Source organism: Vipera ursinii (genome assembly GCF_947247035.1).
Source record: "Vipera ursinii genome assembly, chromosome: 1".
Classification (NCBI taxonomy): domain Eukaryota; kingdom Metazoa; phylum Chordata; class Lepidosauria; order Squamata; family Viperidae; genus Vipera; species Vipera ursinii.
The window spans coordinates 186,347,141-186,374,513 of NC_139512.1; the positions used below are offsets into that span (position 1 = coordinate 186,347,141).

General features: G+C 44.4%; 1 protein-coding gene across 1 annotated transcript in view; it reads right to left on the bottom strand.

The window, feature by feature from the left end:
• Positions 1-27,373, bottom strand: part of TRPM8 (transient receptor potential cation channel subfamily M member 8) — a gene marked incomplete at both ends in the record, with an annotated part of 349,124 nt that overhangs the window by 25,929 nt on the left and 295,822 nt on the right. The window contains one exon of the mRNA XM_083349746.1: positions 22,604-22,745. Coding sequence (XP_083205872.1) covers positions 22,604-22,745 — 142 coding nt within the window. The remainder of the gene's footprint in view (positions 1-22,603; positions 22,746-27,373) is intronic.

The following is a 27,373-nucleotide window of genomic DNA, read 5'->3' on the forward strand; positions in this document are numbered from 1 at the left end:
CGAACGGCTGAGGAAGAAGCTGATCGCCAAGCCAGAAATGACAATGACCGATGTGGCGAGGGAAGTCATTGCATACGAGGACTGCCACGGCGACAACCGACGTTCACCTGACAGCGGGCCCAGTGGGTCCGTGCACCAGGAGGACGGCGGGTTCAGCGGTCCCGAAGATGACGACGTCTCCATGGACATCAACGCGGTACAGCGGCGGTTCGAAAAGCTCAGGCTGCAACGCAACTACCGAGGGGGGCCTGCCAACAATCAGAGGGGCGCTAACTTCCAGCCAAACAGGGCTAAGTGTGCCAGCTGCGGCGGAAGCCACCCGAGAGCAACGTGCCGGTTCCGCAGTGCCAAATGCCATGGGTGCGGAAAGACAGGTCACCTCAAAGCCGTGTGCCGCAGCCGGAGTCGAGAAAATCTGCATGAACTGGAGGTGACACCCGCAGGTATGAGCCAACACACACCCAGAGCCAGGCACAGTCCTAAACCCCTAGTGCTTAATGTGAGGGGAAGGGCGGGGGAATACACAGTCCACAGCACTCTTAAGCCCAAAGTCAAGGTGGACGTTCTAATTCATGGAATCCCCTGTGAGATGGAAGTGGACTCTGGGTCCTCCGTCTCACTCATTTCGTGGCAAACCTACAGGGACATTTGTAACCAAAGTAGAAAACGGCCCGCCCTTCGACCCACCAAACTCCGCCTAGCTGACTTCCAGAAAACGCCCATTAAACTCCGGGGAAAGGCTTCCGTCCCCGTGGAGTTCAAACAATTTAAAGGATCCCTCCCTATTCTTGTGACCCAAGAAAACAGAATCAGCCTGCTAGGTCTAGACTGGTTTGAGGCACTAGGGATAGCGTTGACAGGTGTCAACGCCATTCAGCTGTCAAACTTAGAATCCGTCTGCCTTCAATTCGCGGATGTCTTTGACAGCTCGCTAGGGAAGTACACTGGACCGCCCGTATCACTTAAACTAAACCCGAATGTAATGCCTGTCAGAATCAAGGCAAGAAGAGTTCCCTTCGCCTTGAGGGAAAAAATAGAAGCTGAGCTAGACCGATTAACTATCTTAGGAGTCCTAGAACCAGTAGAAGGGGCTGAGTGGGAGACACCCATAGTGACCCCAGTTAAGCCAAATGGCCAAATAAGATTATGTGCCAATTATAAAGCGACCCTCAACCTCGCATTAAATGCACATGCCTACCTGGTCCCGGCTGTCAAAGACATCCTCGCGGCCATTAAGTCAGGCGCCATATTTGCCAAGTTAGACTTGGCGCAGGCGTACTTACAGCTGCCTGTCACCCCTGACACCGCTTTAGCTCAGACAATCGTCACCCACAAGGGAGCATTTAAAATTAACCGCCTTCAATTTGGCATCTCTGCAGCCCCGGGGATCTTCCAGGAAATCATGGAAAAAACACTTAAAGGGATCCCCGGGGTCTGTCCATATTTTGATGACGTCCTAATTGCAGGGGAATCAGAAAAAGACCTAGCTGACAAATTAACAAAGGTGCTCCTTAGGTTCAGGGAGGCTGGTCTCAAATTAAAACGAGACAAATGCTCCATCGGGGTGCCCTCAACAGAGTTCTTAGGTTTTAAAATAGACGCTAAAGGAATTCACCCCACTGAAACAAAAATTAAAGCTATTAAAACAGCACCAACCCCTAAAAATAAACAAGAACTTCAAGCCTTCCTAGGGTTAGTTAACTTTTATCATACCTTCCTGCCTCATAAAGCCTCCATTGCTGAACCCTTACATAGGCTATTAGACAAAGGCAAACCCTGGACTTGGTCATCTGAGCATGATAAAAGTTTTAATCTATTAAAAAACTTACTCTCCAGCAATACAACAGTAGCCCTATATAACGAACAGCTGCCCTTATGTCTGGCTTGCGATGCCTCTCCCTACGGCATCGGAGCGGTCCTAAGCCACTTAACTAAATAGGGGACACAGACACCTGTAGCGTTCTATTCCAGAACGCTGTCAAAACCTGAGCGTAATTACGCTCAGATTGACAAGGAGGCTTTAGCGATAGTAGCTAGCGTAAAAAAATTTCATGACTACCTATACGGCCGACCCTTTACCATTTTTACTGACCATAAGCCCCTGTTAGGACTTTTTACAGTAAACAAACTAACACCACAAATATTATCTCCCCGCATCCTGAGATGGTCTACCTTTCTGTCAGCCTATTCATACAACTTGGAATACAAGCCAGGGAAATCCATGGGCCATGCTGATGGCCTTAGCAGACTGCCCCAACCAATAGTCGACCCAGACCCAGCACCAGCTGGAAGAATACTGGCTATCTCAGACCTACCAGAATGCCCATTATCTGTTAAAGACATCTCTGCAGCTACTGCTGCAGACAAAATTTTAGGCAGAGTCTTAGGCTATGTCACGTCTGGCTGGCAATACACACCCCCAGACCCAGAATTCCAACCTTATATTTTAAAGCAAAAGGAATTATCCACCCATCAAGGGTGTCTACTATGGGGCAGCAGGGTAATCATACCCGACAAACACAGACTCAAGGTGTTAGAGAGCCTCCACGAAGGTCACCCTGGGACCGTCAAAATGAAGGCTCTGGCCAGAAGCTATGTCTGGTGGCCAGGATTAGATAAGCAGATTGAAACACATGTAGCCGGCTGCTATTCCTGCCAACTTGTTAGAGCCGCCCAGCCACATGCTCTCATACACAGATGGGAAACTACAAAGACACCCTGGTCTCGTATCCATATAGATTATGCAGGTCCATTCCAGGGACAATCATTCTTAATAGTCGTGGATAGCTATTCGAAATGGCTAGAGGTGGCACCAGTAACTAGCACAACTTCAACTGCCACAATACAAGTTTTAAGAGGGTTATTCGCAACACATGGGCTTCCAGATGTTATAGTTTCCGATAATGGCCCCCAATTTACCTCCTACGAATTCCAGAGTTTCACAACGGCGAACTCTATTAGGCACACCACCACGGCTCCTTTTCACCCATCGACGAACGGCTTGGCAGAGGTGATGGTGAAATCAACCAAAGAGGCACTGCGGAAAATCATCTCCGGCAATTGGCACCGAAGACTGGCTCAATTCTTTTTATCACAGCACACCACCCCATGCACAACTACTGGAAAGTCTCCAGCAGAGCTCCGCTGGGGCAAAAGATTAACTACCAGACTAGACCGTCTACATCCTGACAGATCCCCTCCAGACCCAGAACCACCCCTCCAACATAGAACTCTCAACACAGGGCAAGCTGTCTGGGCGAGGAATTACGGGGGGGGCAACAAATGGACACAGGGGGTGGTCATTGAACAAACGGGCCCCCTATCATACATCATAGACATTGGACATAATATCCATATCCGCAGACACATCGACCAACTTCGGCGTCGCAGTCCTCAAAACATAGGGGGAAGGGATAACGACGAAATGCTGACAGAAGCACCGCCGCAAAGTCGTGCACGCCAAAATCCCCCCGATCAAAATATGCCATTTCAACACCCCACCCCAAGCGACGCGGAACCTTCGGAGCCATGCCCCCTGCCCCCTGAGCCAGACCTAGAAGCCCCTGGGGAAAAGGAACAACCAACCGAGACAACCCCCCGGCGCTCCGAAAGAATAAAAAGACCTCCTACCTACCTAAAAGACTTCGAATGGGGAAACCCGAAAAAGAAACAGTTGGGGAAACATCAACTCAATCAGAGGGAGGGGTAAGGGGTGTTGTGTATTTACTTATTGTTATGTATTCACACGTTGTGTTATAATAGAAGTTAACAGGCTGAGGTAAAAGCTGCGGCAGCTTTTGACAGCTGTCAAAAGCTGCCGGGCGGAACTGCGCAGGCGCCAGCCGGCTGACAGCTGAACACGCGCTACCGATGACAGCTCCGAGCTGTCAAACCCGGACGGCCCCGATTGGCGGAAACAAACGGCGCGGGAATGAACTCACCCCTGATTGGTCAAACTGCCGACAGCTGCCAGTATAAATAGATGTCATGTTCTTATGTTGTTCGCCTGGTTCTAAATAAAGAGTTAAACTGTTAACTCGCTGTCTCGCCTGCTTATTAAAGCAGTTTCCTCCAGACATAAGGTTTAGAAATAATAATAATAATAATAATAATAATAATAATAATAATAATAATAATAATAACAACAAGAACAACAAGAACAACAACAACAACAACAACAATAATAATAATAATAATAATAATAATAATAATAATAATAATAATAATAATAATAATAAGTTGGAAGGGACCTTGGAGGTTATCTAGTCCAACCCCCTGCTAAGGCAGGAAACCCTATACCATTTCAGACAAATGGCTGGCCAGTCTCTTCTTAAAAACTTCCAGTGTTGGAGCATTCACCACTTCTGGAGGCAGTTTGTTCCACTGGTTAGTTGTTCTAACTGTCAGGAAGTTTCTCCTTAGTTCTAGGTTGCTTCTCTCCTTGACTAGTTTCCATCCATTGCTTCTTGTCCTGCTTTCAGGTGCTTTGGAGAATAGCTTTGTGACAGCCCCTGAGATATTGGAACACTGCTATCATGTCACCCCTCACCCTTCTCTTCATTAAACTACACATACCCAATTCCGGCAACCGTTCCCTATATGTTTTAGCCTTCAGTCCCCCAATCATCTTTGTTGCTCTTCTCTGTACTCTTTCTAGAGTCTCAACATCTTTTTTACATCGTGGTGACCAAAACTGGATGCAGTATTCCAGGTGTGGCCTTACCAAGGCATTGTAAAGTGGTATTAGTACTTCACGCGATCTTGATTCTATCCCTCTGTTAATGCAGCCTAGCACTGTCTTGGCTTTTTTGGCAGCTGCAGCACACTGCTGGCTCATATTTAAGTGATTGTCCAGTAGGACTCCGAGATCTCTCTCACAGTTACTACTATCGAGCAAGGTACCACCTATACTATACCTGTGCATTTGATTTTCCTACCTAAATGCAGAACCTTACTTTTTTCACAATTGAATTTCATTTTGTTAGATAGTGCCCAGTGTTTGAGTCTGTCCAGATCCTCCTGTATCTTAAGCCTATCTTCTGGAGTATTGGCTATTCCTGCCAGCTTGGTGTCATCTGCAAATTTGATGAGTTCCCCATCTATCCCCTCATCCAAATCGTTGATGAAGATGTTGAAGAGCACTGGGCCAAGAAAAGAGCCCTGGGGCACCCCACTACACACTTCCTTCCATGTAGATGCAGTTCCATTGAGGACCACACGCTGAGTACAGCCTGTTAGCCAGCTACAAATCCATCTGGTAGTGATGCTATCTAACCCACATTTTTCTTTCTTATGAAGTAGTAGGTTGTGATCTACTTTATCAAATGCCTTACTGAAATCCAAGTAAATTATATCTACAGCATTCCTCTGGTCCACTAGTTTTGTCACTTGGTCAAAGAATGCAATAAGGTTTGTCTGGCACGATCTGTTTTTGACAAACCCATGTTGGCTTTTAGTGATAACTTTGTTCCCATCAAGGTGTTCGCTGATTTGTTGTTTGATTATCTTTTCCAGAATCTTCCCAGTTATTGAGGTCAGGCTGATAGGTCTATAGTTTCCTGGATCTATTTTTTTCCCTTTTTTGAAGATAGGAACTACATCAGCTCTCTTCCAGTCCTCTGGTAGTTCCCCAGTGCTCCAAAATATAGTTCAGTGGTTCTGAGATCATGTCTGCCAGTTCCTTGAGAACCTTGGGGTGTAATCCATCTGGTCCTGGTGATTTGAACTCATCTAGGCTGGACAGGTGCTCACTTACCATTTTCTTTTTCTTGCCTATCTTAACTTGCGTTTCTATTCTGTTTTTTATGGCACTGGTTTTGGTAGGTTGGACTGTTTTTTCCCTTTGTGTAAAGACAGATGCAAAAAGCGAGTTAAATAGTTCAGCTTTCTCCCTGTTGCTTGTCACCTTCTTGCCACTTTCCCCCACTAATGAACCAATCATTTCCTTCACTTTTTTCTTGTTTCTTATATGTTGAAAGAAGCTTTTTTTGTTATTTTTGACTTTGGTCGCAAGCCTTAGTTCATTTTGAGCCTTAGCTTCCCTCACTTCATCTTTGCAGGCACGGGCTGTTTGCTGATATTCTGCCTTAGTTATGTGCCCCTCTTTCCACTTCTTATACTTGTCCTTTTTATCTTTCAGTATATCAGAGAGTTCTTTATGCAGCCATGCTGGTTTCTTTTGAAAGCTGTTATTTTTCTTCTTTGTTGGTATTGTGCTAGACTTGGCTTTTATTATGTCACTTTTCAAAATTTCCCAAGCTTCTTGAGTTGTTTTCCCCTTTAGGATTCTCATCCATGGAATTCTTCCCAAGGTCTTTCTAAGTTTATTGAAATTAGCTCTTTTAAAGTCCAAGACTCTAGTTTGGCTGTATTCTATTGCTTGTGCTTCCATAATGTTGAATTCCAATATTGCATGATCACTTCCCCCCAAGGTTCCTGTGGCTTTGACACTTTCTATCATTTCATCTCTGTTAGTGAGAATTAAATCCAATATGGCTAATCCCCTAGTTCCCTTCTCTACTTTTTGGGAGAGAAAGTTGTCTCTTAGGTTTGTCAGGAATCTGTTAGATCTTCCACTTGGTGCAGAATTTGTCTCCCAGTTTATATCAGGGTAATTAAAGTCCCCCATTACTATTGTGATGCGCTTCCTACATACCTTAGTTAACTGACTAGCAAAAAGTTCATCTATTTCCTCTGTTTGGTTGGGCGGCCTATAGTATACACCTATGGCAATGTCATTTTCCCCTTTTATATTGACCCAAATACATTCAAGTTTACAGTTTTCATCATTGTTGTGCTCTATTTCTGTAGAGATAAAGTTATTTCTTATATAAAGAGCAACTCCACCTCCTCCTTTGTTTAGTCTATTTCTTTTAAATAATTTAAATCCCTCTAGCTGTGTGTTCCATTTGTGGGTTTCGTCCCACCATGTTTCTGTAATGGCAACAATATCATATCCGCTCTCATTTACCTGAATTTCTAGTTCACCCTGCTTACTGTTCATACTCTGCGCATTGGTGTACAGACATTTGAGTCCTTTATGACTGACCCTGTGTTTACTTGCTACATAACGTGTGTGGTGCCTAAGTACCCCTATTTTCTTAGATTGCCGGGGACAGTGATGTTCTGTATCAATTAACTCACTGTCCCCATTGTTTAGTTTAAATATTCCTTAAGAAAAGCTGTGAATTTATTGCCAAGTAACTCAGTCCCTTTCTTGGATGGATGCAGACCATCTCTTTTGTACATTTTTTCATTGGACCAGCTACAGACATCGTGACTAATATAACCAAAGCCTTCTCCTTTACACCACTCCTTTAGCCACATGTTAAATTCTGCTATACACTGGCCTTTTCCATTTTGCTCCTTATACACTGGTAAGACCTCTGAAAAAGTGAGCCTACAGAACTGTTGTGGCCAAACAGTTCAATCTTGGTTTCATCAGAGCAGAGAACCTTGTTCCCCACAGTCTGGGAATCCTTCAGGTGTTTTTTGAAACTCCAAGCAGGTTTTCATCTATTTTGCACTGAGGAGAGGCTTCTGTCTAGTCCAGGGGTCTTGAAACGTGGCCCTTTTATAACTTGTGGACTTCAACTCCCAGAATTCCTCAGCCAGCATGTCTGGCTAAGGAATTCTGGGAGTTGAAGTCCACAAGTCATAAAAGGGGCAAGTTTCAAGACCCCTGGTCTAGCCACTCTGCCATAAAGTCCAGATTGGTGGAGGAACTCTGTCCTATCTCCACACAGGATCTCTGGAGCTCAGTCAGTGACCATTGGATTCTTGGTCACCTCTCTTACTAAGGCCCTTGTCCCCCAATTGCTTAGTTGACCAGGTGACCAGCTCTTAGAAGAGTTCTGGTTGTGACAAACTTTTTCCATTTGAGAATTATGGAGACCACTGTGCTCTTCAGTGCAGCACATTCAATTGTAGCCTTCCCCAGATGTGTGCCTTGCAATAATCCTGTCTCTGAGGTCTGCAGGCAGTTCCTTTAACCTCATGGCTTTTGCTCTGCTAAAATATTCATTAAGCTGTGAGGACTTCTATAGAAAGGTGTGTGACTTTCCAAATCATGTCCAATCAATTTAATTTACCAATCAAGGTGTAGAAACATGTCAGCACTGATCAAAAGAAATGCAAGGCAACTGAGCTAAATTTTAGGAGTTGTTGCAAAGGGTCTGAATATTTATGCCAAAGTGATATTTTAGTTTTTTCTTTTTAATAAATTTACATTTCTAAAATTGACAAAAGTGAAGGGGCTCTGAATACTTTCTGAATGCACAGTATATACCCTCACTAGGAGTTGACAGTAAATCATAACGTTCATATAGCTTAACTCTGCTTCAAGTTAGGATTTACTCTATAATGTATGATATCCATATACCATCTCATAAGCCAAAAATATGTCCAATATTTTAAAATTTACTTTTGAATCTAATACTTTTAAGTATTTTGGAATTAATATATTTTTAAGAGAGCATCTAGTAATACTTCGAGAAAACAGTGTTATCTTTTACAAAGAACACATGGCTAGGGTACAAATAAAAAATAAATTTCCCCACCCCACATTTGGTCAGCAATTTTTAGTTAGTGGATCTTCTGCAGGGGTAGGCAACCTTGGCTCTTTTATGACTGGTGGATTTCAATTCCCAGAATTCCTGAGCAAAGAAAGTAGCTTTAATTTTAACAAATATTTTAATAAAAATATTTTAATATTTTTAATGTTAAAGTGAAGAAGGATTCAAAGGATTATTTCATTTTTGTAAGAGGAAACAATAATATGGCTATGCATTGGTTTCATTTCCTGTATCAATTGAAACCTATGCTGTTACTTTATTCTACCTTCTCCTAAAATTTGATTCAAAGAATGTATAGAATAAAACAGAACAGAACAGAATTTTTTATTGGCCAAGTGTGGTTGGACACACAAGAAATTTTTCTCTGCTGTATAAGCTCTCAGTGTACATAAAAGCAATAAGTGATATATCATGATCATAGTGATCATAAAAATACATTAATCATAAATCATAAGATATAACACTTAGTGACAGTCATAGGATACTAAATAAGCAAACAACATAAATCATACTAGGATACTACATAAAACAATATAAATCATAAGATACAAGCAACAAAGAGTCATAAGTAGATAAGGAGATAAGTAATAGGAAAGATTAGAAGAATAATAGTAATACAGCCTTACTAGATAGTTTGACAATGATGTCAGAATTAGTTGTTTAGCAGAGTGATGGCATGGGGGAAAAAACTGTCCTTGTGTCTAGTTCAGGGCTTTTCAACCAGTGGTATGGGTACCACCTGTGTTACAGTAAGGCATTTGATAAAGTAGATCACAACCTACTACTTGATAAGATAGAAAAATGTGGGTTAGACAGCATCACCACCAGATGGATTCGTAGCTGGCTGACAGGCCGTACTCAGCATGTGGTCCTCAATGGAACTGCATCTACATGGAAGGAAGTGTGTAGTGGGGTGCCCCAGGGCTCTGTTCTGGGCCCAGTGCTCTTCAACATCTTCATCAACGATTTGGATGAGGGGATAGATGGGGAACTCATCAAATTTGCAGACGACACCAAGCTGGCAGGAATAGCCAATACTCCAGAAGATAGGCTTAAGATACAGGAGGATCTGGACAGACTCGAACACTGGGCACTATCTAACAAAATGAAATTCAATGGTGAAAAAAGTAAGGTCCTACATTTAGGCAGGAAAAATCAAATGCACAGGTATAGTATAGGTGGTACCTTGCTCAATAGTAGTAACTGTGAGAGGGATCTCAGAGTCCTAGTAGACAATCACTTCAATATGAGCCAGCAGTGTGCTGCAGCTGCCAAAAAAGCCAAGACAGTGCTAGGCTGCATTAACAGAGGGATAGAATCAAGATCACGTGAAGTACTAATACCACTTTAAAATGCCTTGGTAAGGCCACACCTGGAATACTGCATCCAGTTTTGGTCACCATGATGTAAAAAAGATGTTGAGACTCTAGAAAGGGTACAGAGAAGGGCAACAAAGATGATTGGGAGACTGGAGGCTAAAACATATAGGGAACGGTTGCCGGAATTGGGTATGTGTAGTTTAACGAAGAGAAGGGTGAGGGGTGACATGATAGCAGTGTTCAAATATCTCAGGGGCTGCCACAAAGAAGAGGGAGTCAAGCTATTCTCCAAAGCACCTGAAAGCAGGACAAGAAGCAATGGATGGAAACTAGTCAAGGAGAGAAGCAACCTAGAACTAAGGAGAAACTTCCTGACAGTTAGAACAACTAACCAGTGGAACAACCTGCCTCCAGAAGTGGTGAATGCTCCAACACTGGACGTTTCTAAGAGAAGACTGGACAGCCATTTGTCTGAAATGGTATAGGGTTTCCTGCCTGAGCAGGGGGTTGGACTAGATGACCTCCAAGGTCCCTTCCAACTTATTATTATTATTATTATTATTATTATTATTATTATTATTATTATTATTATTATTATTATTATTATTATTATTATTATTATTACATTGGAACCTGGCAGGTGATACATGACCATCCTAGAAAAGTGGTAGTGGGGGAGGGAGGAGAATGAGCTGAACCGGTGACAGCACCGCACAAGTCTGAGCTGGAGCTGAAGGGCTGTCAGGGCTCAGCGGAAGCGCCAGGATCAGCGCTTCTTCGGGGCTGTCAGGGCTCAGTGGAAATGCCAGGATCAGCGCCAGGCTCCAGCTGGAGCTCAGCACTGATCCTGGCACTTCTGAGCCCAGTAGAAGTGCCGATCAGCTAGAATGTTGCAGCATCCCCAGGGTCTTGTGATTTACATTCAGATGCTTGGCAACTAATTCATATCCAGGGTCCCAGGGTCATGTGAAGTGAACAAAACCTTCTGCAGCCACCCAGCAGACAGGGGGAATAAAAACCAAATACCCCACCCCACCCTGCCAATCCTCAACAGAAATGCTCACAACAATGAAAACCTCAGACAGGAGGAAGAGCGCTGCCAGGCAGGCAGGCAGGTGTCTTGCTCAGCTGTGGCTTAGGGGGCACTTTTTTCATTCCCATTGTAACTTTGAACAGTCACTAAGTGAACTGTAAGTCGAGGACTACCTGTACTTCATCACTTTTTTCCTTTTTTTTGTCAAGTTTTTGACACCTTGCTAGGCGACTGGTGGTACTCGGAGGTTGCCATATTCTAAAAATGGTACAATGGGTGAAAAGGTTGAAAAGCCCTGGTCTAGTTGTTATAGAGTGCAATGCCCTATAACATTGTTTTGAGGGTAGAAGTTGAAGTTATGTCCAGGATATGAGGGGCCTGTAGATATTTTCATAGCCCTCTTTTTGACTTGTGCAGTATACAGATCCTCAGTGGAAGACAGGTTGGTAGCAACTGTTTTTCCCCCCTGCAGTTTTAATTATCTGTTGAAGTCTGTGTCTGTCTTGTTTGGTTGTAGTGCCAAACTAGACAGTTAAAGAGGTGCAGATGACAGACTCAATAATTCCTTTGTAGAACTGTATCTACAGTTCTACAGAGTTCTATAGAACTGTATCTATGTAGACAAAAACATAGATTGCTCATAAAAGCTCTTTATTCAATTCTTTCTGGTTTTTAATCTGAATGAAAATGAATCCAACAGTTAAAGGACAAACATATTTAAGACATACAGTACTCTGGAATTGATTACATGCTAATTTCTGGTTCTTTTGATTTATCAATTATTTCAGCCATATGAGCCAAGAATATTATGGAAATGTTTGGTTATGTGATTTATTTTTCTTGTGTTTTTTTATCCATGTATGGATAAAATTATCAGTTGCATTATTTTTCATCATAATCATCATACTTAATTTTTTTTGTCTCAAGCAAGTGTTTCTCAGAGCCAGGTCTAATCAGTCATGCTCTACAGTTAGTGAAGATCTAATGAAAATTATAGTTTTTACTCCACAGCTCCAGAGGACGTCTCACGACATTTCTTCTGGAGCAGAAGATGAGCCCAAAATTATGTGGTAAAACTGTTAGAAAATCATTTTAGAACTTTGGGTATCTGCAATAGTAGCTCACTTTGGGCATCTCACTGTTTCTCAGCCTAACTTATCTTACAGAGAAAAAATAAATAAAGGTGATACCATGTAAGCTGCCTTGAGCTCCCAGAGGAAACACATAAATTTAACAAGCAAATTAATTAATTAATCAAAGTTAACAGCTTTTGATTCCCAAAATTTACCAAGACTTCATGGGAAAGATGCTGATTTTCATTTCTAGTTAACTGAACATTTCCTGCTGTCTTTATTTGGACATGTTCCAATTCTCTCTCTCTCTCTCTCTCTCTCTCTCTCTCTCTCTCTCTCTCTCTCTCTCTCTCTCTGTGTGTGTGTGTGTGCGTGCGTGCGGGTATCAAATGCTGCATATGTATATAGTGGATGGATAGTGTAGTTAGAGCGTGGACTTTGTTGTGGGAGACCAGAGTTTTAATCCCAGCTGGTACCTACATTATCATAGGGGTCCTTGGGCAAAGATCCCCTAATGCTTTACCTTGCCTACTTCTAAATAGGAGAGTGACACGAACTAGAAGATTAACTAGGTGGGATTAACTACATCAGGTGCGCACCAGGATGATCTGATAAGTGGGCTACTGCAACAAACCATGGATGGACAAGACAAGAGAACCTGGAATACTACTGCAACAGTAGACCTAATGAGAGGAATATATGAAACATATGAGGGAACTACAGATGGACAAAAGTCATGTATCTACACTAACTGAAAAACAGCTAGTTTTCCAATGCTTCAACATAGTGAAGCATTGTGCTTTCATAACTTGAATTAGAACAATTGCATCCCTTACTCAAAAAGACCTGGAAGAACAACAGGATATTCAGCCAACCTCTGAAGTTGGAACATCACTATCACCCTCTCAATGTGAGGCAATATTGGTAAAGGGAAAAGCCCCAAATAATGCTGCAAAATGCCACTGAACCTTTCTGAATGCCGCCTCCTGTGGTGCACTCTGGATAGTGTGTGAACATGAACTGAACAGACTAGCAATTGTTTGCAGCCAAACAACTACTTTGTAGTAACATCGTAGTCCCCTGGCTAATGTAACATTGCCATACACCAGACAAACAAACAAACAACTCCCAATGCACTGTAATAACACAGTACAGCAGAACCACCAACAGCAGAAACTGAACAGTACTGAAAAAACATATCGGAGAAAGAGAAGACATATAACACCAGAGCAAAGGGGCTGCAGGACTTGAAAGCAAGCCATAGCAATCTCCCAGAACAGGAATCAGTCACAATCACAGTAGCTGACATGGATTTATATTGAGGACATTGGGATATCATTCAGACTAGAGAAGTGTAACTGGATAGTAGTCAAGAGAAGGAAAGTAATTAAGACTGATGGAGTGGAACTACTAGAGGGTCACACAGCAGACTTGCAAACAAATTACAATTATTTTGGTGTCCTACAGTCACATGGGAACCACAATGAGGAGGCAAGGAAGATAGCAACAACCAAGTACCACCAAAGAATCAGATAGTTCCTAAAGAGCCAGCACAATGGGAAGAACAAGATCCATGCCATCAGCATATATTCTCTCCCAGTCATTAGATACCTTGACAAATTAACAAGCTGGCTAAAGAAGGATATGGAAGCTGCTAATATAAAGACCCAAAAGCACTTCACAATATACAGAGGTTTCCACCCCAAGTCTAACAGCCCGAGATTGTACACTTGCAGGAAAGAGGGTGGTTGGGGTCTGGTGAGTGTCAAAGCCACTTTCATAGATGACACCCAAAGCATCCAAGAGTACATCACTAAGATGGCACCCAAAGATGAGCTGCTGAGACAATGCCTAAGGCAGTAGCAGATATTGGAGGAAGATCAATTAGAAGAAATGAGATGGCAAGGGAAGACCCTGCTTGGGACTTACCATTGACAGATAGCTGAGCTTACAGACATTGGGAAATCTTTCCAGTGGCTGGAAAAGACTGGTGTAAAGACAGCACTGAGGCACTGATCATAGTAGTACAAGAACAGGGACTAAGGTACCATATCTATAGAAGCAGAGGCCTCAGAGACAGTCCAATACATAGTGGTAGAGTGTAAGATGAAGGCAGGAACAGCATACTGATCAGATAATTAGAATAGAATAGAATAGAATAGAATAGAATAGAATAGAATAGAATAGAATAGAATAGAATAGAATAGAATAGAATAGAATAGAATAGAATAGAATAGAATAGAATAGAATCTGGAAGGGACCTTGGAGGCCTTCTAGTCCAGCCCCCCTGCTCAAGTAGGAGAACCTATACCATTTCAGACAAGTGACTCTTCTTTAAAACCTCCAGTGATGGAGTGCCCACGATTTCTGAAGGCAAGCTGTTTCACCGGTTAATTGTCCTTACTAAGTTTTTCCTTAATTCCAGGTTGCTTCAATCTTTGGTCAGTTTCCAACTATTGTTTCTTGTCCTGCCCTCTGGTGCCTTGGAGAATAGTTTGATGCCCTCTTCTTTGTGGCAGCCCCTCAAATACTGGAATACTGCTATTATCATCTCCTCCTCCTCCTCCTCCTCCTCCTCCTCCTCCTCCTCCTCCTCCTCCTCCTCCTCCTCCTCCTCCTCCTCCTCCTCCTCCTCCTCCTCCTCTTCTTCTTCTTCTTCTTCTTCTTCTTCTTCTTCTTCTTCTTCTTCTTCTTCTTCTTCTTCTTCTTCTTCTTCTTCTTCTTCTTCTTCTTCTTGGAAGGGACCTTGGAGATCATCTAATACAATCCCCTGCTCAGGCAGGAAACCCTATACCATTTCAGACAAATGGCTGTCCAATCTCTTCTTAAAGACTTCCAGTGTTGGAGCATTCACAGCTTCTTTTCTGTATACTAGCCAAACCCAAGTCCTGCGGCCGTTCTTCATATGTTTTAGTCTCCAGGCCTTCGGTTGCAGTATTCCAGGTGTGGTCTTACTAAGGTTTTATAAATCAGTTCTAATACTTTGTGTGATCTTGGTTATACAACCCAGGATTGTGTTAGTTTTTTTAGCTGTTGCTGAACACTGTTGGCTCATAGTCAAGTGATTGAACACTAGGACTCCAAGGTCCCTCTCACAGTTACTATTTTTGAGCCAGGTCTCACCTAATATGTACTTATACCTTTGATTTTTCCTGCCTAAATGTAAAACTTTGCTTTTTTCCACATTAAAACTCATTTTGTTGGTTAGGGCCCATAGTTCAAGTTTGTCAAGATCTTTTTAAATCTTTAGCTTGTCTTCTGGGGTGTTGGCTATTCCTGACAATTTAGTGTCATCTGCAAATTTGATGAGTTCCCCTTCTATTCCCTCATCTAAGTCTTATATGAAGATATTGAAGAGTACTGGGCCTAAGACGGAGCCTTGTGGTACCCCACTGCTTACTTCTCTCCAGGTGGATGTAGTTCCATTGAGGACTACTCACTGAGTAGTCAGCGAGCTTCAGATTCATCTGGTGGTGATGTTGTCTATCCCAACTTTTTCTAGCTTAATAAGCAGCAGGTTGTGGTCTACTTTCTCAAATGCCTTACTGAAATCTAAGTATACTATGTCCAGTGTGTTTTGCTGGTCTACTAATTTAGTCACTTTATCAAAGAATGAAATAAGATTGGTTTCGCATGATCTGTTTTTAACAAACCCATGCTGGCTGCTAGTTATAACTTTGTTTGCTTCTAGTTGTTCACAGATCTGTTTTTTGATTATCTTTTCCAGAATCTTTTCCAGGACTTTCCTAGGTATTGATTTTCAACTAAATATGTGGCACTGAGTACAGCAACAAATGCATTAGAATATGGGTTAAATCCTCCCAGGTCCAGATGAGGGATGCCACAGAAAATCATGGAGAATAAGTAGCTAAGATACTGTGAGACTTTCAGATCCAGATAGGCAGGCACATACAATTTAGCAAGATTTCAGAAAAACCATGTTATTTAGAAAGGGTACTTACATTAGAAATTCAAAATTGCGATCAAAAACAGGCCTCTGTAGCCATGTGACCTGCACTCAGTCACTCTGTTACTTGTCTAGGCCTGTTCGGGTATGAAAAGCCAGAAGTGGTTGTTGTTGTTGTTGTTGTTGTTTTGGGGGAGTTGTGCCTGGTCACATGGCCAAACAAAATCTGGTGGCACCAACCATTTCCTGGAGCTGCGTGAAAAATCTGCTGCTTGCTGGACTTGAAGACTACAGTACTGTACTGTAGAGAGCTAGTATTTTAAAATATTCTTTTCTGTTACCGTATAGCACTGTTATGTATGGGGGTTTAAGAGATACAGTAAGCCGTGGCATAGCTGATACCACCAGGTGGCGCTTTACTGAAAACTGTTAGTTTTCAGTGGGAAACTAAGGTTTAAACTGATTGGCTGAGCGTGTACCTGGCCAGTTATATAAAGGTACAGGTAACCCCTATTTTCCTAGTACAGTCTCTACCACCAATAAAGAGCCACTATGCTGTACTCATTGGCCTGGCGTTTTTCCTGCGTTCCAGAACCCACTACACTATAGCAGCGACGAAGGTGGGATCCTGCTTCACCTAAGAGCTGAATTCACTCGGGGACAGCATCACTTGCTGGAGGAAAGAGGCATCTTTCCCTCCCCCCAATCAATGACCGGCTAGTCACCATGCTAGCGGTCACCTCTGAAGCAGGACTCCTGAACCGGATGCAGGAGAATGGCACAGATCGACCAGATCCACGAATTCGACATCTGCCACCCCGAACGATGGGCCTCCCACCTGGGGTAGGTCGAGGGGTTCCTCCGGGCCAACTGGATCACAGAAGACGGCCAGAAAGCAGCGGCCCTGCTCTGCATGAGTGGCCTTGCAACCTATGATTTGGCCGTCAGCCTGTTCATGCCAACATCGATAGAGACCATCGTGTACCGAGACCAAGCCGAGAAGCTGAATGCTCACTTCCAGCCACGAATGTCCGAGCTGGCCTGGTAGGGCCAGTTCGAAATGCAGTTTCAACGGCTGGGCGAGTCGGCATCAGAATTCATCGTGGCCTTGCAAGAGGCCACATGCCTGTGCAAGTTCAGCAACCTGGACGAGAGGCTGCGTGACCAGCTCGTGTGCAGCCTATGCGACAAGCACCTACAACAGCAACTGTTTGCGAGGCCCAACTTGACCCTCCAAGACGCTCAGGACGAGGTCTTGGCCAACAAGGCGGCCGGCGGTGCAGTACATGTGGTCCAACCCCCCTGACCCAGCAGCCCAGAGGGATCCATTCACCTGGCAAATGCTGCGTACGGTGGGAGCGGTGAAGTGGATGGGGAGCCCGAAATTGACTTGGTTCACCAAAGGCCAGAGCAACCTCAGCAAAGTCGCGGCAACCAGGGGGCCCAGCGGAAGCCAGCAACCTTCCCCAAGTGTGCCGACTGCGGCGCAACCTCCCCCAAGTCTGCCAGTTGCGGCAGGAACCATGCAAGGGTGACCTGCAAGTTCCAGATGGCCACGTGTCAGGCCTGTGGGAAAACAGGCCACATCGCAGTGGTCTGCCATAACCGTTCCCGAGATGGCCTACACGAGCTCCATCCAGAGGACATGTCGCTGAAAGGTACTGGGGCCCATCAGCGCACTACCAAGCCGGAGGGCCATCTGCAACACAGGGGTCCCCTAGTTGCTCATCCCCCAAATTAAACTGGACATACATTTGCAAGGCATTCCCTGCAAAATGAAGCTTGACTCCAGCTCTGCAGTCTCAGTAATTTCACATGAGACTTTTAAACTTGTGTGTGGCTGGAACAAGCGGTGGGCCAAATTGAGGCCTTCCAGCATAACCTTAACCAATTTCCAACACGCCCCCGTAAAAATCAAAGGGGAGGCCACCCTTTCGGTGCGGTTCAAGAACTTCCAAGGGCACTTGGATATTCTTGTGGTCGAGGGCCGGAGGACTAGCCTAGTTGGGTTGGACTAGTTTAAGGCCCTAGGCATAGGGATCTCAGGCATTCACAGCACCCAGGCCAACAGCATCGAAGCTGTCTGCAAAGCGTTTGCAGACGTATTTGATGACAAATTAGGCAGGTACACTGGGCCCCGCATCTCCTTTAAACTGAACCCCAACGTCCTACCCATGAGGATCAAACCCCAGAGAGTCCCCTTCGCGCTCAAACATAAGATTGACAGTGAACTAGATAAGCTAGTGCAACAGGGGATTTTACAGCCAGTAGAAGGGGGAGAGTGGGAGACTCCCATAGTTACCCCCCTCAAATCCAATGGGGAAGTGAGAATCTGCACTGATTATAAGTGCACGATAAATCGGGCCCTTAATCAGCATGCTTACCTGGTTCCAACGGTCAGCCACGTTCTTGCTTCCCTCCAAGGCAGCGCCATCTTCGCAAAGCTGGATCTCGCGCAGGTGTACCAGCAGCTTTCAGTTACTTGGGAAACGGCAGACACCCAAACAATAGTCACACACAGAGGAACCTTCAGAGTTAACCGTTTGCAGTTCGGTGTCAGTGTAGCTCCAGGAATATTCCAGGAGGTAATGGAGCGGACTCTAAAGGGCATTCCAGGGGTATGCCCTTACTTTGATGATGTCCTCATTGCAGGGGACACAAAAGAGGTGTTGGCTGAGAGAATGCAGGCAGTTTTAGGTAGGTTTCACTCTGCAGGTCTCAAATTAAAAAGAGACAAGTGCTGCGTTGGCGTTAAAGCCACAGAATTTTTAGGTTTTAAAATTGATGCCAAAGGGATTCACCCTGCAGAATACAAGGTGAGGGCAATCAAAATTGCCCCCACCCCCAAGAACAAGGCGGAACTGCAAGCCTTCCTTGGGCTCATAAACTTCTACCACTCTTTCCTCCCCCACAAGGCAGCGATAGCTGAGCCCTTGCACAGGCTCCTAGACAAGAAGGCTGCACGGAACTGGACCAAGGTCCACGAAAAAAGTTTTCAAAATTTAAAATAATTACTGTCCAGCAAATCTACAGTCACACACTTCATTGAGTCAAAGCCCATCTGCATCGCTTGCGATGCCTCCCCCTATGGAGTGGGAGCAGTGCTGAGTCACCTTGAAGGAAATGGGGAACAGATGCCCATCACATACTACTCCAGAACATTGTCAGGGGCAGAAAGAAATTACGCCCAGATTGACAAGGAAGCCCTGGCAATAGTGGCTGGGGTCAAAAAATTCCATGACTACCTCGATGGCAGGGAGTTCACCATATTCACTGATCATAAGCCTCTATTGGGGTTGTTCACTACCGACAAACCCCCCAAATTTTATCCCCAAGGATGCTCAGGTGGTCCATATTCCTATCTGCATACACCTATAAACTGGTTCACAAACCAGGCAAAGAAATGGGCCATGCAGATGGATTAAGTAGGTTACCCCTAGCAAACTCAGAACCCGATCCAGCACCGGCAGCCCAAATACTGGCCATCCAGGACCTACCCGAATGCCCCCTACATGCAAAGGACATAGCTGCTGAGACAACATCAGACAGAATCCTGAGCAGGGTTCAGTCTTGGGTAGTCACGAGGTGGCAAGAGAAGAGGCCGGGCCCGGAATTCCAGGCTTACTTCACAAGGAGGCATGAATTGTCTGCCCACAAGGGATACCTGTTGTAGGGTAGTAGAGTCATTATTCCGGAGACACTGAGGGACAGAGTCGTACAGTCGTTACACGAAGGGCACCCAGGCATAGTTAGGATGAAGGTGTTAGCTAGGAGTTACCTGTGATGGCCAGGTCTACACAAGACAATAGAGGAATGGGTACATAGTTGCTAAGACTGCCAAAGGTCCAGGCCGGAGCTGCCCCACACACCTGTCCACAAATGGGAGGCAACACGCACCCCCTGGTCCAGGGTCCACATTGATTACGCTGGTCCTTTCCAAGGACAGCTATTCCTAGTGGTGGTAGACAGCCACTCCAAATAGTTAGAGGTAGTGCCAGTCACTAATATGGCCACGGCCAAAACAATCCAAGTGCTCAGGGGGCTCTTTGCCACACACGGCCTCCCTGACATGTTGATCTTGGATAACGGGCCTCAATTCACCTCTGCTGATTTCCAGGCATTCACGAAAGCCAACTTGATTAGGCACGTCACAGCTGCACCCTTCCACCCATCGACCAATGGACAAGCAGAGCGCATGGTGCGAATGACCAAGGACATGTTGAGGCGCATCATCAGCAGTGACTTGCATCACAGGCTGGCACAATTCCTGTTAGCACAACACACCAAACCATGCACAGCCACGGGAAAGAGCCCAGCGGAACTTTGTTGGGGCAGGCGCCTCATCACCAAATTGAACAGGCTCCACCCCAACAGAGTGGCTGCGGAGACTGAGCAACCCAAATCCCCTAGGGAGCTACACGCCAATGACTTGGTTTGGGCCAGGAACTACGGTCCGGGACATGCGTGGATTCCAGGGGTGGTGGTTGACAGAACCGGGCCCTTATCCTACATTGTAGGGGTGGAGGGGGGCTGACAGATCAGACGACACATAGACCAAGTCAGGAAACGGGTTCCTGAAAGGTCACAGAACAACCAACCGGAGGATCACCCTCCATCGTCCACAAATCATCACTATCAACCCTACCAACAAACAACTGGATGTGAGCCCGAGGAGGACCTCATGGACCCACTACTGTTGCCAGAGAGCCCTGCCCGGCCCGGGCAACAGCCGGCCCAGGGCCATCACGACAACCCAGCCACAGGGTCAGACTCTGGGGTGGGTCAACCAGAAACTGCCAGCCAGGACTCAGCCACTGACTCTGCTGTCTGGGACGGGGGGAACTCCTAAGACGTTCATCCAGGACTCATAGACCACCCACCTATCTCGCCGAATATGTGCAGACATGAGGGGAGGCGGAAGGGCATGGTATTACGGCATGTCGTTTTTAAGCCTGTTGTTACTGTATTGTAATTATTTGCTGTTCACCTATTGAAACTATTGTTTGTTCTTAAAGGGGGGAGGGGTGTTATGTATGGGGGTTTAAGAGATACAGTAAGCCGCGGCATAGCCGATACCACCAGGTGGCGCTGTACCGAAACTGCTGTGGTCAGTTTTCAGCGGGAAACTAAGGTTTAAACTGATTGGCTGAGGGCGTACCTGGCCAGGTATATAAAGGTACAGGTAACCCCTATTTTCCCAGTACAGTTTCTACCACCAATAAAGAGCCGCTATGCTGTACTCATTGGCCTGGCATCTTTCCTGCATTCCAGAACCCACTATACAATAAGCACTGTACTGTATTTTTTGTAATCACTTTGGGAACTGCTCTGCTTTTTATTGTGTTTGTAAGTACAGTACTTTGCAAGATTGACTGTTTGCATTTGCCTGAAATGTATAGCATGTGGCTGCTGCTGCCTCCTCTCCCTAGCACAGACCCACCAGAGATTCTGCTGAACCTTTATTGGAAGGAAATCCCCACATCTCATTTTGGAGTTTGCCTGGAGAGACTTGTACTGATCAGGGGCAGGTTTTTAAAAAAAGTTTTTAATTTAAATTGCCTCCAGAAGTTTTGAGTGTTCCCTCACTGGAGGCTTTTAAGAAGAGACTGGATAGGCATTTATCAGAAATACAGTACTGTACTTTCTTGTGATAGCAGTGGGCTAGACTACATGATCTCAAGTTCCCTTCCATCTCAGTTACTGTTGCAACCCGACAGTTCTGTAAACTCCACCCCCATCTCCCGCTGCATGCGTGCCTGGAGACGCTTAAGCTAAAGCTACTTTAGTGGCAACTGCAATTTGAAGAATTCTCCACCTCCCCCTCTGAAGAAGCTTGAGCTGCCTAGCAACAAATGTTTTATTTTTTAAAAAAAAAAGCCTGCTGCCTGCTTGGGAGGCAATTTACAATACCATAATTCCTGAAACCTGAAACAGCTGGTTTGTGGCTAGAAACAGCCTGCAGCAGTGGCAACCATCAGAGGAAACAATAAGTCAAATCTTCATTGATTTAACAACACATTTGATTCAATTAATGAGTTTGATTTTAAAATGTTGTAATATTGAGTCTGATGCATTTGATGATTACAAGCCTAATGGGCAGGCTTTATTAGGCTCGTACCTCAAGGACTCTGTACTAGCCAATCAACCAGACATTGTGGTAATAGACAAGAAACAGAAGACAGATAGATGTAGTGATGTCAAATGATAGCAATATCAGGAAGAAGGAGTATGAAAAGCTGAAGAAGTTCCAGAGCCTGAAGGAGGAACTGGAGAGGATGTGGGAAGTAAAAGCCAAAGTGGCCCCAATGGTAGTAGAAGCATATGAGGCTGTAACTCCTAAGCTGGTAGAGTAGATCCAACAAATCTCAGGAACAGCATCAGAACTCTCTGTCCAAAGGAGTGCAGTGCTAGGAACAGCTAGGATATTGTGCAGTGCTAGGAACAGCTAGGATATTGTGCAGAACCTTCAAAATCCTAGGCCTCTGATAGAAGACCCAAGTTTGAGGAAAATACAGAGAAAGGATTTTTTTAAATGGTTTAACCAGCATCAAAAGATACATATATACAGTATGTGCCTGGGAAAAGGACTGGAACTTAACTACATTTCTAAAGGCCTACAGGGTTTAAGTTTTTCTTAAACATTTTGAATTTGTTTGAATTACACACACACCTCATCTTGAATCAAATTTATGCCTTACCATCCGCTGAAGCATAATTATCTTGGGGCCAAGATTTCTGCTTACTGTGAAAATATGGATTAATCTTAGAGTAAAAATAATGTAATCCAGACAAAAAATTACTCGGCCAGAATACCAAGATGTTTCATTTGAAGAGTGGAGCCTGTAAAAAGAACAGATACACATTAGTAGAAAACTCCATTTTCAAATTACCTGGTTACCATACTTCTGTTTCAAATACTATATTTTTGTTATTGTTGCTAAATAGCCCAGACCCCCACATTATAAATATTTTTATTCTCACAATAGGTTAAAGTGAAATAAAATTGTCTCATAGTGCTTCTATATGTTAAATGTTCAATGGTTTATTATCAACTTTATTTGGTATTGTCTGTTTCCATGATTTATTTATTTTTTGTATGAAGATTGCAGTTTTATTCCGGGCATCTCCATTTTCAGAATTGTAACTGTAGAAGAAGACTGAGTAGTTTGGCAACAGATAACCTTAGCCCACCCTTAATATTTGGACAGAGATTTACAATTAATGGAGTGCTCCAAATTGAATGGGAATGCAATACAAACCAGGGAGAGAGGGCATTATTTTGTCTCCAGGTTTTGGGAAATTTTGTTTTCTAGTTAAGTTAATCTAATTTTAGGACTTACATTATATTCATGCATTTCCGCCTCATAATGATAAAAAAAAGTGCTCTGGGCCTATCGAAGTAGCTGGGGCTCCACAAAAAGCTATTGGGGAAGTACAAATTGCTCACTATTCCCTTAAAAAAATATCATTCTTTACAAGAATCTGTCTTCCAATTTGTCAAAATATAAGATAAGATTTGTTTCTTATTTTATCAGATTTATATGATATTCATTTCAGTGTGCCTAGATAGACAGGGATCCCATAGAAAGCTTATTCTCAGACATTTAAGTAGAGCCAGGGGATGCCTTATAAATCAATGGTGGCTAAGAGCCAGAGTTCAAGTCTATCAAGATCCTTTGAGATCTTGAGCCCATCTTTGCTAGTGTTAGTAATTCCCCCCAGTTTGGTGTCAGATTTAGCAATTCTTATATCCCACTTTTCTGTGGAAAAAAATGGCACTAAGTTATTTACAAAGCCCTAGTAATACCACACCGGAATACTGCAGTCTATTTTGGTCACCATACTACAAAAAGATGTTGAGAGTTTAGAAAAAATTCAGAGAACAGCAACTAAGATTATCAAAGGCCTGGAGGCTAAAACATATGAAGAACAGCTGTGGGACTTGGGTTTGGCTAGTCTAAAGAAAAGAAGAAATAGGGGAGATATGATAGCAGTGTTTCAGTATTTGAGGTGCTGCCACAAGGTAGAAGGGGCCAGGTTGTTCACCAGAGCACCAGAGGGAAGGACAAGAAACAATGGTTGGAAACTAATCAAGGAGAGAAGCAACCTGGATTTAAGGTGAAACTACCTTACAGTGAGGACAATCAACCAGTGGAACAGCTTACCGCCAGAAATCGTGGGCGCCCCATCACTGGAGAAAAGACTAGACAATCACCTGTCTGAGATGGTATAGGTCAGGGGTCGGCAACCTGAAAAAGGAAAAGAGCCACTGGGAACCAGTTCCATCACACATAAAAAAAAGTGGGAGCCGCGTGCATGCGTCCATGCACACGCATGTGCAAAAAACATTTTGCACATGCGCAAACCGGTTTTTTCTTGCGCATGCGCAGACGCGCGCAGTTTCCATTTTTTTAATGTGTGATGGAACCGGTTCCCGGTTGCGCAACGGCGACGGCCTGTTTGCAGAGCTACCGCCTTCGGCAGCCTGCAAACGTGCTGCGACAGCTTTCCCAAAGAGCGGCGCCGCTGCCCGTTCGCGTGGAGGTGCGCACGCACCTCTTCAAAGGTTTGGGGAGGTGCGCACGCACTTCTGCTCGTTCGGAGAGGTGTGCGTGCACCTCTCAGAATGGGCAGCGGCGCCGCTTGTTGGGAAAGCTGCCGCGGCCCGTTTGCAGAGCTGCTGCTTTCGGCAGCCTGCAAACGTGCCGCGGCAGCTTTCCCAAAGAGCGGCGCCGCTGCCCATTCGTGCGGAGGTGCGCACGCACCTCTCCAAAGGTTTGGGGACGTGCGCGCGCACCTCCGCCCATTCGGAGAGGTGCGCACGCACCTCTCCAAACGGGCAGTGCCACTCTCCATTTGGAGAGGTGCGTGCGCACCACTGCCCGTTCGAAGAGGTGCGCGTGCACCGGGCGGCTGGGAGCCGCAGGAGACGGCTCAAAGAGCCGCATGCGGCTCCGGAGCCGCGGGTTGCCGACCCGTGGTATAGGTTCTCCTGCTTAAGCGGGGGGTTGGACTAGAAGACCTCCAAGGTCCCTTCCAGCAATATTCTATTAAATACAGGCAATAAAGTACAATGTACTAATTCAAACTATTAAAAAACCATAAAACTTTAAAACATGGGTTAAAAGTTATATGTTTTGTCTCTTCATAAATTATAGTACGTTATCACCAATGATAGTTTAATCCATAGACAATCTGCACTGAAGAGAAAACATAATTATGTACAATTTTCTGACAGTAATCAAAGAAATAGGAATGAAATTACCTGAAGATGGTCCCTTCAATCCCCATCTCCTTCAAGCACTTGTAGAGACAAGTAGTTCTGGACTTAAAACCATTCATTTATTAACTGTTTGAAGTTACAATGACACTGAAAAAAGTGACATGACCATTTTTCACACTTACAACCCATGGTCATGTGATCAAAATTTAGATGCTTGGTAACTGGCATATTTTTATGACCGTTGCAGTGTCCCAGGATCATGTGATCACCTTTTGCTAACTTCTGACAAGCAAAGTCAATTGGGAAGCCAGATTCATTTAACAACCATGTTACTATTCACTTAATAACTGTGGCAAGAAAGGTCATAAAATGGGGCAAAACTCATTTAACAACTGTCTTGTTTAGCAACATAAATATTGGGCTCACTTGTCCTAATTCAAGGACTACCTATCTTATGATCAGCTAAAAATCACTGAGTCATCAATTTCTTCTTTCCTCTCCTCAACCATTAGGGTAATAAAGACTATTTTCACACCTAAATCAAATTGACACCCAAACTGGATTTTTCTTCTTTTGGAAAAAAATGATCTTTTAAAGTTTCAATCGTATGATGCCTTCAATTTTACTTTGGTAGAACTTTTAGACCACTCTACAGGTTGTCCTCAACTTATGACTACAATTGGGATAGACTTTCCATTGTAAGTTGTTGTGGTAGTAAATTGAGTTGAACTCGATTTTGGGGCAATTTTTATAGTGGTCATTAGGCAAATCACTATGGCTTTTAATCCAGTTTCTCCAATGAGCAATCTTCACTGGAAATTGACAAAAAGGTCATAAACTGTTAGCACATCACCACACATCACCGGTCAGAAATATGAGCCAGTTATCAAGTGCCCCAATTGTGATCAAGTGACTGTGGGGTAGTGCAACAGTCATAAATGTGAGCATATGTTGTATTGTACTTTTTCTGAGGCTGTTGTAATTTTAAATTATCATTAAACAAGCAGTAGTGAGTTGAGGACTACCTGTATTTTACATGCAAATTAAAAATGCTGTTTTTTGTTATTGTCAGAACCCTGTCTTTTTATGGGCATTAGGGTTTCTGTTCTCTTTCAGGTTCTGCCATTCCTCTGGGGGGAGGAGGAGCTCGAAGTTGCTACAGTGTATTTCCTTTGCTTTGTTCCTTGCTCTATTATCTTTGATGTTTCTTCCTCAGGGTGAGAATGGAATGTGCCTCCGGCCATCTGCCTTATCTTCCAGCACAGAGAAAAAGCGTGGAGACCTAACAGCCTTGGAAGCAGTGCCTTATCGTTCCATTCCCACAACATTTTCACACCTGCAGGTTGGCCTATTTGAATTGTCCGGATGGACATTTGGGGTGTGGTATTCATTGTCTCTTTTAAACTATTGATTCTCAGATCCTGCCTTCTACTACTGCTGTCAACTCCTTCCAATAAAAGTTATTTTTGAAATGATGTTTGTTTCAAAAATTCTGCTTTCTTGGGAGGCTTCATTGAAGCAGTTCCTTACATTAGGCAGCATCAGCAAAGTGGTCAGCCTGGAGGGAAAACCCCTACCATGGGAACCGTGCAAAGCGTGAAAAGCAATGTTGAACCACGGCAGTGAGAAAAGGGAAAGCAAACTTTGCGGGGTTGGCCTTAGTGGCAGCAGTTCAGATTCCTTCAGCTCATCCGACAAAGTGGTGACCAGGGAGAATCAGTAAAAGCCAAGATGATCGATTGGCATGGGAAAAAAGGAAGAATGGCAAGGGAAAGCCAGAAAGGTAACCCTCAAACAAGGCAGCCATCAACCAGGATGGAAACGAGAGGTGGAGAGGTCATTCAACCTCAGCAAAGAGGAAGAAGAGAGACCAACCTGGTCCGATCGCTTCCTTAAACAAGCCTTACGTTTCCTTAAACAAGCCTTACGTCTGATGGTGGAAACGTTCAAAAGCCTTAAAGAGGAAGAAGCAGACCTCTGTGGGGCTCAGAGGTGCTGAAATTGGTAGAGGAAGAATGCAGAGAGGATGAGCTGGCAAATCCTGGTCCCTCCATGAGCGCCTCAGAAGCTACAGAAGCGATGGCCACAGCTGCAACCCCAGCATGAGCCACCCCAGCTGGGGGAGATGGGCATAGAGCCAGATGGAGGAGGACCCACTGGCCCGACCAGAAGGTCCCACTCTTGGGTGTGAAGTACAACAGGGCACCCCAATAGCTAGGATTTTTCCTAGCCTGTGTCCTGAGCT